At 46.1% G+C, this 13152-nt stretch overlaps 1 protein-coding gene across 1 annotated transcript in view; it reads left to right on the top strand.

Annotated features, from left to right (window-relative positions):
* The first annotated feature begins 706 nt into the window (after positions 1-706).
* ryr2a (ryanodine receptor 2a (cardiac)) overlaps positions 707-13152 on the top strand; it is a 79973-nt gene continuing 67527 nt past the window's right edge. Inside the window, 18 exon segments of the mRNA XM_068754541.1 lie at positions 707-754; positions 2983-3102; positions 3199-3303; positions 4032-4106; positions 4887-4965; positions 5531-5643; positions 5844-5943; positions 6295-6391; positions 6819-6893; positions 7468-7624; positions 8168-8332; positions 8681-8802; positions 10304-10487; positions 10751-10886; positions 11092-11187; positions 11491-11609; positions 12143-12276; positions 12391-12632. Of these exon segments, the coding sequence (XP_068610642.1) occupies positions 707-754; positions 2983-3102; positions 3199-3303; positions 4032-4106; positions 4887-4965; positions 5531-5643; positions 5844-5943; positions 6295-6391; positions 6819-6893; positions 7468-7624; positions 8168-8332; positions 8681-8802; positions 10304-10487; positions 10751-10886; positions 11092-11187; positions 11491-11609; positions 12143-12276; positions 12391-12632 (2167 nt within the window).

Here is a 13152-nt window from a genome sequence, read left to right as displayed (position 1 = left end):
CAGTGAAGGTCAGAGAGACCAGACTTTGATGGTTTGGACATGTCCAGAGGAGAGACGGGGACTATATCGGTAGAAGGATGCTAGAGGTCGACCCAGGAGAAGAGACATGGACGTAGTGAGGGAGGACATGAGAGTGGCTGGTGTTGGGGAGGACGATGCAAAGGACAGGGCTAGAGGACGAGCCAGGAGAAGATGCATGGACGTAGTGAGGGAGGACGTTGATTTGCTGTGGGGGCCCTCACGGGACAGGCCGGAAGAAAAATAATTGTTTCTGTGGAAATATGAGTTTTTAGGTGAATCTAAAAGGTATTAATTTTCATCAAACTATAAATTCTAGGATCAAACAAACAAACAGTTACATAAATGACCTCATTGTTATTTTTGGGTCTGAAGATGATGTTTAGGGTTAACATCTTAACACGTGCAGGTGTCACCTGAGGACTGGGGGGGCACGGAGCCGTGTGTGTGTGTGTGGGGGGGTGGATGTCGGGAATGACTCTTCATGACCGGGAGAGGGGCGCACGCACAGCGAACCGCTCGCGCACGCAGCCGCTCACACCTGTGCGGCTCCTCCTTCGGTGGACGCGCGCCATCCAATGAGCGACGAGCGGCGCTGCTCTTTGCCTTTTGCCATCCACACCACGCACACACCGAGCGTGCGCTTCTCACGCAACCGCATCCCGAGCAACCCCCCGCCGAAGGAGCCATGGCAGAAGGAGCCGACGGCGAGGATGAGATCCAGTTCCTGCGGACCGTAAGTCGCTTTCATGTCGCTCTGAAACCGATAATCGAGCCTGTGTTCGGATCCACTGCGTCTTTCTGCGCGCGCGCGTGTGCACGCGCAGGGAGTTTACCGCATTAAGGTTTGTCAGCTCCTCGAGATGCCAGTCATTAGTCAGAAAGTCCGCATCATGCTGACAGCGCACTGGGAGGAGGGAGGGGGCGCGAACCCATGACGGACAGGGGCGGGGATGGATGGCGCTGTTAGAAGAGTTGAGCGGCGTGCAGACTGTGCGCGTTGTGCGGGAGCAGGGCGCAGTGCGGTGCAGAATGGAGCATGCACAGCTGTGTGTGTGTGTGAGTGTGTGTGTGTGTGTGTGTGTGTGTGCGCGCGTGTGCGTGTGCGTGTGGTCATGTAATGCTTGTCATGATGAACTGAATCTGCTGTTTTATCAGAATGCTCGAGAGAAGTCAGAGAATGTTTCTAGAGGCGGATCGATGCGGTCTACTTTAATTATTCCAGCTATGATGTAACATTTATTCTGGAATGAAACAGCAGTTTGTCGTTTGATGCTGCCCTTTTCCTTTCTGCATCGGTATTTGACTGCAAGAGGAAGATGCTTGCTGCAATGCTGTCAAGATGCCCTGACCACATTCCAGATTCCTGATTCCTGAGAGGAACTCTGGGATTTGTGGGGCTTTGATGGTTTAACATCCAGGCAGAATGAAATGTAGTACAACGGCTCAGATAAGCCTGGAACGCTGTCCAGGAGAACGTGGTGGAACATGGAGCAGCAAAGAACCACATGTGTTTCTAGAAGGTGTTGAAGACTGAGTTAAATACTCAGAGAGAGTTAAATACTCATTCATTGTCCCAACCGCTTAATCCGTCATCGGGTCGCGGGCCAAGCTGGAGCCAATCCCAGCAGTCAATGGGCGAGAGGCAGGGGACACCCTGGACAAGCCGCCAGTTCATCGCAGGGCAACACAGAGACATACAACCAGCCACACACACACTCACACCTACGGACAATTTAGCGTAGCCAATCCACCTGAGCTACATGTTTTTGGTGGCGGGAGGAAGCCGGAGAACCCGGAGAGAACCCACGCAGACACGGGGAGAACCCGGAGAGAACCCGCGCAGACACGGGTAGAACATGCAAACTCCTCACAGAATGGCCACAAGTTGGAGACGAACCTGCAACCATCTCGCTGTGAGGCAACAGTGCTTACCACTGCGCCACCGAGCAACTCAGAGATAATTAAATACTCAGATATAGTTAAATACTCAGATAGAGTTAAATACTCAGAGTTGAATACTCAGACAGAGTTAAATACTCAGACAGAGTTAAATACTCAGACAGAGTTAAATACTCGGATATAGTTAAATACTCGGATAGAGTTAAATACTCAGACAGAGTTAAATACTCAGGGTTAAATACTCATAGAGTTAAATACTCAGATATAGTTAAATACTCAGACAGAGTTAAATACTCAGATATAGTTAAATACTCAGAGTTAAATACTCAGATATAGTTAAATACTCAGACAGAGTTAAATACTCAGACAGTTAAATACTCAGACAGAGTTAAATACTCAGAGTTAAATACTCAGACAGAGTTAAATACTCAGAGTTAGAGCCACCTGCGTGACCGTCGCCCCAACAATATTATCATCCGGTAATAAATGATGGCACCAAATCTCCCTTTCAGTTTCCTTCTGCCTTTTGATTTTCCCGGATTACATCATCATTGATGCATTCCCCTCCTCCACACTCGCTCTCTCCCTCTTTGTGCCAAGCTTTTAAAACCTCCTCCACTGACCTGCCCACTTTGCGTGTCTGTCTTCACGGATCCCCGATGCTCTGTCACGCTGAACACTGACTCGTTTGATACAGACAACATATCCTTGGAAATTTCATCCAGATCCGTCCAGGACGTTTTGAGTTACCTCGCTAAAAGACAGACAAACCAAGGCAGGTGAAAACATGAGCTCCTTGGCCGAGGTAATAATAAATCAAATTAAATCTCTGTTCATCCATCTAGGAAAAGGTTTTCCTGTCTTGTGAGCGAGAAAGAGAGGAAGACAGACGAGAGAGAGAGACTGTCGATTACGTAAGAGGTGTAGAAAATCTCACCGCTCTTGTCTCCGTTGCTTTGGCGGTTGATTTTCATTCAGTCTGACTTTGAGGACAGTCAGAAACTGTCTGCTTGCTGAGTCGGGGGCCATAATAATAATAATTCCCCGATGCCTTTGGTACAGGATGATGAGGTGGTCTTGCAGTGCTCGACCACAATCCAAAAGGAGCAGCAGAAGCTCTGTCTGGCAGCCGAAGGCTTCGGAAACAGGCTCTGCTTCCTTGAATCCATCTCCAACTCCAAGGTAGCACGCCGCGCTTTGGGTTTTGTACCTTCTCCTTCTCAAGGGGGTTCTTAGAAACACGACGTTTCATCGCCGGTGTGTTTTTGTGTCTCTCAGAATGTGCCTCCAGACCTGTCCATCTGCACCTTGGTGCTGGAGCAGTCGCTGTCGGTACGAGCCCTTCAGGAGATGCTGGCCAACATGGAGGAGAAGAATGAGGGGGTAGGTGCGCAGGGACACGCCCACACCGGGGTCAGCGAGGGTCTAAGGAAGCTTGGAGGTCTGGAGCAGAAAGCTGACGACCTCTGCGCCTCAGCGTCCGCTGGCCGCTCTGGGATTTCGCATGTCCTACCACTCTGTGGCCAAGTTGCTGATGCTCCCAATCACTTCCACTTTGTTATAGAACTACTAACAATTGATTGTGGAGTATTTAGCAGGGACGGAATTTCCTGGCAGGGTTTATTCTATCACCGTCCCACGCTGGAATTCACTGAGCTGCTGAGTCTGCGTACCGAGGTGATTGATTTTATACGCGTGTGGCCGTGGAAGAGATTGGAATACCTGAACTCATTGATTTGGATGACTGAACAAGTACTTTTGTCAACATAGTTTGTTTTGTTTGGCTGAGACGCTGTTGCAATGCTTGTCGTCTGGAGATTTTAAAATCATAAAAGCAGACTTTTAAATAATCCAAAATCCAGCTTTAACATTTGCTCTTCTGAACGGTATTATTTTGGCTAATGATCCTGCAGCTTGTTGTAGTATTAAATCTCTTTTCTGTTTGTCTGTATATATGAATATACAGTATATATATATATATATATCTATATATATGTCTGTGCTGTTTTTAGCTCTGTTAAGTGGCTTGTCATGGGTTTTCTCTCTGAACCTGTCTTGTGTAACGTTGCACTTATTCTCACTGTCCCTCTGTCTCCCTGTCTCTCTGCCAGATGGCTCAGGGTGGGGGACATCGCACCTTACTGTATGGACACGCTGTCCTGCTGCGACACTCCTACAGTGGAATGGTCAGTAAATATGCTCAGAGTATCAGCCCTAACAAAACAGGAGAGACTTCTCGTTATTATTGAAGGTTCCATACAATGGAAACGCTGAAGGTAAAATGGGCATCAACCCCTAACATTCTGTGATCTATAAAAGAAAGGGCTCAACAGATTCGAAATAGTTTGATAATTACTCCATAAGTGATTATTAGATCATACATTAATTATATATTTAAATGCAGTGATCAAGCAGGTTTACCTCTTTCCTTTAGTTGCTTTGTTTGAAGTCAAGCTCCAAAGTGAGCAGGAGCCTCATGTATGAAGACTTGCGTGGATTTCCTACTGAAACATGGCGTAAGAACAAAAAGAAAATCCAGATGTGTGAAGAGTGAAATGACCGTGGAGATGTGCGCTGCCTCACGCCAACGCCATGGCTGTTGGCTCTTTGGCGACACTTAGAGGTGATGCTGGGAACTGTTCTGTTAAATAAATGTCAAATACACATCAGAGAAACACGAACAATGAACACCGACCAACAATGAATGCACCCAGCTGTCTGCAGCTACAGCAGAGGAGAGAAAAGCAAAGTGGTGGTTAATTTTCTGCACGGTTTCATACATCTGGATTTGAGCGTACGGCATGTTTCAGTAGAAAATCCACACAAGTCTTGATACATGAGTCTTCTGAACTTTGACGTGAGAATGTACGTATGCCAGGTCTTTTTGTGCTCCTTAAGAAGTCTTGTTCTGACATTGTACAGGGTAGATGACGTAATGATCAAACGAATTGTGTGTCCCTTTTTAGTACCTGTGCTGTCTGTCCACCTCCCGCTCATCCACAGACAAACTGGCTTTTGATGTGGGACTGCAGGAAGACACCACAGGTTGGCGCTCGAATCACGTTGTCACAGTTAAACATCATCGCCTGCTTTTACTCTAACTGAGCAGCCAAACGTTTTACACAGAAAAAAACAAGTCTTCTAAGCCTTGTTGGTTCAGTTTCACAACTCTAACTTCCCTAACAATGCCAAAAGTATCTTTAATAAGTTTTTGACATTGAACAGTACTAAAAGTGTGTTGGTGTTTGTCCTTGAAAGCACCTTGTTCAAATAATCACATTTGTGTGATCGGTGAGCTTCGCTAAAAGAAATGCTACTTAACATTACTCGCCGTATATATATTTGTATATTTCACTGTTCTGTTGCCTCGCAGAAAACCCCGGTGTAAAAGCCATGTTATTGATATTTATTTTCTTTATTTGACTATCTGATAATGAGGTAATCAATAAATTATCAAGTTATATTCGTGCATTTCAATTTGAAAGTTAATGTGATTGAACTGAACAGACTTTGACGTAAACGGCTTGAGTCTATGACGCCCCCGGTCAACGGGTCAACCACTTCCATTCTGAGCCAGTGATGCTTTGTATGTGTGTGTGTGTGTGTGTAGGCGAGGCTTGCTGGTGGACCATCCATCCAGCATCGAAGCAGCGCTCAGAGGGCGAGAAGGTCAGAGTGGGAGATGATCTCATCCTGGTCAGCATCTCCTCTGAGAGATATCTGGTCAGTAGCAGACGTGCGGAGGCCCTTTACTGCTTCTTCCTTAGCGTAGTGAAAGAATAGTCCACCTCCCACTACGGAAGAGATACGCTTTTGACTTTTTACTTCTTCTGAAGTTTAAAACTAGCTTGCTCGAGTTTATCCACATGCGCATTGACCCATGTGTCGGTGGCGTCCTTTTTCTATTGGCTGTCATCCTGCAGCATCTGTCCTACGGGAACGGGAGTCTCCATGTCGACGCAGCCTTCCAGCAGACACTGTGGAGCGTGGTTCCCATCTGTTCTGGAAGTGAGGCGGCACAAGGTGCGGTGGTTTGGGAATGAATGAGGACTATATGTGTTGAGAAAATACCCTAAATGTATAAAAGCAACCTCCAGCCTACCGGACAGTTGTTGGGCCGTCAGACGGAACTCTTGCTTTGTTGAAGCATCTACCAACTAATTAATGATGTTACATACGTGAACACTGCAGCTGTTTCCCAGCATGCAACACGTAGGAGGGAATCATGGGAAATGTGATGTATTTCAATGCTTCTAATACTGTTGCTTCGATGCAGGCCTGCTGTCTGTACTGCGGTTCCTGCGGCGTCACTGTCGCTCTCCTCCTTTCAAGTATTGTTTCTTTTTCCTCCTTTTCCCTCCCGGCTGAATGTAGGTTTCCTGATAGGAGGGGATGTCCTCCGTCTACTACACGGACACATGGACGAGTGTCTGACTGTTCCATCTGGGGAGCATGGAGATGAGCAGAGGAGGTAAAAAGTGCTAACAATAATAATTACTTCAGGGCTTTTTGGCTATTTTCTTCTGCCTGAAAAAGCAATTTGATTCTCACAAGAATATCCTGAAATGTCTTTATATATATATATTCAGTCATATCAGCCCGTTAGTAAATCGGAACACACCCGCAAAATGACTCTGCTTTCAGGATAACCTTTGACCTTCTCACCCATCTTTAAATGAAGTACTCATGATCTTTTTTGTTTTTCTTTACTGATGAGCTCTGAGCTCATGGACTTTTGTGGAGAACGAGTTCCAGGCTGTGAAGCAGGTCTGGAACGTTATCCAGAGTTCACAAAGTGGAAAGTAGACTGAGGAAAACTGCATCAGAAGGAGGAGACTCGTGATTTGGAAGGGAATTAGCGTTTGTTTGAAGGTGTAATTGTTTTTCTTTCACCCCAGGACTGTGCACTACGAGGGGGGAGCAGTCTCTAGTCATGCCAGGTCCCTGTGGAGGCTGGAGACACTACGTGTTGTGTTAGTACACACTAAATACACACTGCATGCACCGAAACACACTCCATACATTTGAATGTAATTACTAATATAACTATAAAAGCACTCAGAGAGCACAGACCTCCTCCAAGCAGCTCATTCCCCTCCTAACTGGATCTACACCGTCCACATGGTGATCTGGATCAGCACCAAAAGGTTCTAGAGATGGTTCTTGGTATCTTTATACACCAACCATGAAAAGTCAAAGTGAATCAGAGTTGATGTATTTTTAACTGATGTTTGAATCTGTAAATGGTTTTCAATGTTAAAATGTAATATTTGTCCTGACCTCATTCTGGATTAGAACCAGAAGACATTTTTCAGTCTAGTTCATATCGGACCGCTTCATGACTGGGGTTCTTCGTGAGTGAATTGAATGCATATTTGACAAGAAAGAAACACCATTGTCAGTAAATGGGAAAATCCAGAATGTTTTGTATCCAGACAGGTATCTGGATCACTCTGTTAAGTCGACCCGGCCCCGGATGAGCCGTGGAAGGCGGATGGCTCTGGTTTTGTTGGTTCTTACATTGCATGTATTTGTGTTTGTGTCCAGCTGGAGTGGGAGTCACATCCGCTGGGGTCAGCCGTTCAGACTGAGACATGTGACCACGGGGAAGTACCTCAGTCTGACCGAAGACAAGTCACTGCTGCTGATGGACAAAGAGAAAGCTGATGTGAAATCAACAGCCTTCTGCTTCAGGTCATCCAAGGTACTGCACAGACACATCCATCATCCATCCGTAGTGCCGTGTGATCCGGACATGTTGCCCACTGGAGGCTCTGAGAAGATGCCAGCCTTGTTGCTAGGAGACGGACCACGGCCTGATGAGTTGTTGTTGTTTGTGTGATTTTTGACCATTTTTGGGTGAGATTTAATTCAAATGGGATGTAATCAAACATTTGTGTTCAACAGCTAACCTAAATTAAGACCCGGTGGTTCAGTCGGTAGCACTGTTGCCTTGCAGCAAGAAGGCCTTGGCTTCAAATCCACCTGCACCTTTCTGTGTGGACTTTGCATGTTCTCCCTGTGTCTCTGTGAGATTTCCTCCCTCCCATTGCAAAGAACTTGCAGCAGAAGTGAATTTGTGACTTTAATTTCCCCTCGGCATGAATGTGAGTCAACCAGGAGAACCCCCCCTGCCGGGCCGGCCCATAATCAGATGGGATAGGCGGCTCCAGCCAGGGGTTAAGAAAGTAAATAAATTATTGTATTCATATTAACATTATTGTCTCTTCCTTCGTCTGTCCTCCAGGAGAAGCTGGACCTGGGTGTGAAGAAAGAGGTGGATGGGATGGGTACTCCTGATATCAAGTATGGGGACTCTGTGTGCTACATCCAACATGTTGGCACCGGACTGTGGCTCACCTACCAGACTGTTGATGCTAAGTGTGCCCGCATGGGTGGAGTACAGAGAAAGGTGATGCATCAAGCCATTCCTGCTCAGACTTGCTGCCGCAAACCCTGTCCCGTATAGGCTGTAGAAGAAGAAGTCATTAAATAAAACCCCCATTGACCGGCAATTTGGCTGACATTTTGTGGGGCCAACAAATATTTATATCTGTAAACATATAATCCATTTATACTCGCTGTATAGTAAGCGATAAAACAAACAAACAAAGACTTTGCCAGGGAAGAAGATGGGACTGAACTAACCGAGAATGAGCCCACACCTGATCATTTGCATTCTAGTCATGGCTCATCTATTCATTTGTTTTCTGATTTCATTTGTTTTCTAATAATATCAGTTTTATTGTTGTCATTTCAGGCCATCATGCACCATGAGGGTCACATGGACGACGGGCTGACGCTGTCCCGCTCGCAACACGAGGAGAGTCGCACAGCCAGAGTGATCCGCAGTACTGTGTTCCTGTTCAACCTGTTCATCAGGTGGATTACCCCCCCCCACCCCACACACACACACTAAAGTGTGCACCAGGTGTGATTAAACATCTACATTAGTAGTACAGGTAGTTAATATTAACAGAGATTGCACTGGTAGAAACTTGTAGACACTGAACAGAAACTAGAAGATTGATCTGAATCCACCTAATGCCTGTTGTCCTTTTAATAATAATAATAATAATACATTTTATTTATATCGCGCTTTTCTGAGAACTCAAAGACGCTTTACAGTGTACATAATAAAAACAGCAAAGCAATACAGAAAATACAAACAATACAAATGTGAACACGGATATAAAATCAATACAATTCAAACAGTAAAATATTACATTAAAAGTGAACACAGTTAAACAATCAATAGAAATTCCAACAGTAAAATTATACATTAAAAGCAAAAGTCAAACAGATGAGTTTTGAGATCTTTTTTGAATGTATTAAGATCCGGGCAGGCTTGTAGCAGTTTTGGCAATGTGTTCCAAAGTGTGGGTGCAGCAATGGAGAAGGCTCTGTCACCCCAGGTTCGGAGCTTGGTCCTACAGGGGAGGGAGAGGAGGTTGGCGTCTGCGGAGCGGAGGGAACAAGATGGGGTGTGATGGTGGAGCAGATCTGTGAGGTAGGGGGGGGGGCAGATTATGGAGAGCTTTGAAAGTGATGAGGAGGACTTTGAACTGTATGCGTTGGGGGACCAGGAGCCAGTGAAGGTATTTAAGGACCGGGGTGATGTGTTCACGGGAGCGGGTGTGGGTAAGGAGGCGAGCAGCGCAGTTTTGAATTTATTGCAGTTTATGTAGGGTTTTTGATGGTATTCCATAGAGAATGCTATTGCAGTAGTCGATTCTGGAAGTGACGAAGGCATGGATCAGGGTTTCACCAGCGGCGAAGATGAGTGATGGACGGAGGCGAGCTCTGTTCTTGAGATGAAAGAATGCAGTCCGGGTTATTTGTCTTACATGATGATGAAATGACAGTGTAGAATCGAGGATGATGCCAAGGTTGCGGATGAGTGGGGATGGAGTGAGGGTGGTATTGTCGAAATCGAGGCCAAACTGTTGGGTGGATTTTGTGATTTTAGCGCTACATAAAACCGTTTGTCATGTAACTATATCTACCAGTGTAATGAAACGAGCTCTTCACAATGTCACAATTTAAGACATGAATTTCAGGGAAGATGCTGTCTGAATAAACACGAGGAAGACGGATGAATTAAGTTAAAAGCAAATGTCTCAGTCTAGAATGATTTCTGTCAGGTGTTCACTGAAACCCCCACAGGAAGAGGGCCTGTACTCGCATCTCTACATGCTTACCGTACTTAGAAAGTTCACTCTGAAAATGTATCCTCTATGAAAGCCATTTTATTTCCTGCTTGCTGGAACTCATCACCAAAGTCTCATATCAGGAGGAGAAGTTCTTAAACCATCCACTGAAACGAAAGGCAGAGCTGCCGCTACACGGAGAATGATCCACATCCTCTGCTCTGTGGTTCCAGGGGTCTTGACACGCTGAGGAAAAAGGGCAAGAGCTCCACTCCAGATCTACCAATAGACTCCGTCAGTCGGAGCCTGCAGGATCTGATTGGTTACTTCCAACCACCGGGAGACCACCTAGAACACGAAGACAAACAGAACCGTCTGCGAGCTCTGAAGAACCGGCAAAACCTCTTTCAGGAAGAGGTAGGGACTTCCTGTCGGTGTGTCTGAGTGTTGCTGTCAGGATTCTCTTCAGAGTTCTGTTTATGTAAAATCTGACATTTATGAAGCAAATATGAACTAACAAAACTCGGTGCAAAGTTTCACAGAAGGGCAACATTCTCCTAAGCAACCATGAAATTATATATAATACAGCCGGTAAGAATACACCACCAACCTGTGTGTGTGTGTGTGTGTGTGTGTGTGTGCGTGTGTCTGTGTGTGTGTGTGTGCGCGCTCGCGTGCAGGGGATGATCAGTTTGGTGCTGGAGTGTATTGATCGCTTTCACGTCTACAGCAGTGCAGCTCATTTTGCCGAGGCAGTCGGACGGGAAGCCGGAGAGGCCTGGAGCTCCATCCTCAATTTCCTCTACCAACTTCTGGGTACATGCACACACACACACACACACACACACGCGCACGCACGTGCGATGATCTTATTGTCTCTTAAATGTATCAGATGAAATGATGATCGTAAGTGTAATGTCTAAATGCTGAAACGCGTTCTGGATACAGTTGTACATGTATTGCGTAACAGCAGCACATCCTGAATCCCGTTTCCGTTTCCGTTTCCTTTTCCTCCGCCTAGCTGCACTGATCCGAGGAAACAGGAAGAACTGTGCTCAGTTCTCTGGCTCGTTGGATTGGCTGATCAGCAGACTGGAGAGACTGGAGGCCTCCTCCGGTAGGTCAGCTAACCTTTAATGATGGAATTACATTCAGGTGCAAACCACAACAATTTGGCACCGTTTAAAAAAAAATAGAGGATCTAATTTCTGTTTTCTCTCCACATTTGTTGGAAATTATTCTCTATTTTAAACGTGATTTATTGGTGAAACCTTGGCTGATATCAGACTATGGCCTTTATACTCTCCCGGTAGGAGATCATCAGAAAGGACTTTGAGAAGATGGAGAGAAGTGGCTGCAGGGACGAAAGGCCTACTATGCAGTCAAAGCAAAGCATTCTTTACACACTTTCTGTTTGCAGGTATACTAGAGGTGCTGCACTGTGTGCTGGTGGAGAGTCCTGAGGCTCTGAACATAATTAAAGAGGGACACATCAAATCTATTATATCTCTGCTGGAAAAGCATGGACGCAACCACAAGGTATTCCCACTCGGAGAAACTCGTTCCACAGCAGAGATGCTCACAAGTCGAGGGTCATGATGTTATCAGATAGATACTTTACTCAAAACTAGGGAAACGCTGTATATCCTGGGGAGGACGATGCAAAGGACAGGGCTAGAGGACGACCCAGGAGAAGAGACATGGACGTAGTGAGGGAGGACATGAGAGTGGCTGGTGTTGGGGAGGACGATGATTTTCTGTGGGGGGGGGGGCTCACGGGAAGAAAAATAATTGTTTCTGTGGAAATCTGAGTTTTAAGGTGAATCTTAGAGGTATTAATTTTCATCATAAACTATAGGATCATAAATTACCTCATTTTCATTTTGCGGTGTGAAGATCTTTGTTTTTGTGAGCGGAGTGTGAAAAAGCAGCCGTAGCCCCTCCGATCTTTTCAATACACAGTTCAGTGTAGCTCCAAAACAATGTTTGTGTGTGCTTGTTTATGCTGTAACAATGATACTGACATATCTCCTGGGTGTGTGTGTGTGTGTGTGTGTGTGTGTACTGTCTAGGTTCTAGATGTACTGTGTTCATTGTGTGTGTGTCACGGCGTGGCAGTGCGCTCCAACCAGCACCTGATATGTGATAACCTTCTACCAGGAAGAGACCTGCTGCTGCCAACCCGCCTGATCAACCACGTCAGCAGGTACACACACATACACACACACACACACACACACACACACACACACACGCAGAGAAATGTGCGTTTTCATTTGAAGCTGCTGCAACCTGAGATGTTATTGATCCGTCCTCGCAGTATGCGTCCCAACATCTTCCTCGGGGTCAGTGACGGCTCTGCACAGTACAGGAAGTGGTACTATGAACTCATAGTGGATCAGGCACTGCCCTTCATCACAGCAGAGGCCACTCACCTCAGGGTGGGCTGGGCCAACACCAATGGCTACGCACCGTACCCAAGTGGGGGTGAAGGTTGGGGAGGCAATGGGGTGGGCGACGACCTCTATTCATACGGCTTTGACGGGCTCCATCTCTGGTCAGGTGCGTATCCATGGAGATGTCTGAACAAGGTGACGGCCAGAGAGCGCTGACCTCCACCAAAGTCGCCCTTTTAGATATTTCTGTGGAGCCTCCGTGTCAATCTCCCTGCGGTTCCTTTTCTAAATTGACCTGTAATGGAGTTTACTGCTGCTTTACCGGCGGGAGAACTGCAAATCTGAAACGGCGAACCAAAACATAAACACAGACAGATTTGATAACTTTTTGAGTAACCTCTTCAAAAACCAGACAGACAAAGCAGCGCCTACAGAAATATTGCGTCTTTGGTCGAGGTGGCAGTATTTTCTACAGCTCTCTGAAAAATGCAATACAGATGGCCCTCACTCACCGACGCGCTCGCTTGACGACGACTCGCGGTTACGACAGGTTTAGCAACAAGGAATCGACAAGCAGAATGCACTGCAGAGTTGTGAATGAGTCCGTTCATATGTGCAGTATAAATGTATACGTATGCGAATGGAACCGTTTTTCTTTCATTCATTTTCATTCCTGCTCTTTCTGC

This window comes from Brachionichthys hirsutus, chromosome 21 (assembly GCF_040956055.1).
Source record: "Brachionichthys hirsutus isolate HB-005 chromosome 21, CSIRO-AGI_Bhir_v1, whole genome shotgun sequence".
Lineage (NCBI taxonomy): Eukaryota > Metazoa > Chordata > Actinopteri > Lophiiformes > Brachionichthyidae > Brachionichthys > Brachionichthys hirsutus.
Note: the sequence above shows the minus strand (reverse complement) of the source record. Positions and strands in the feature narration are given on the sequence as shown.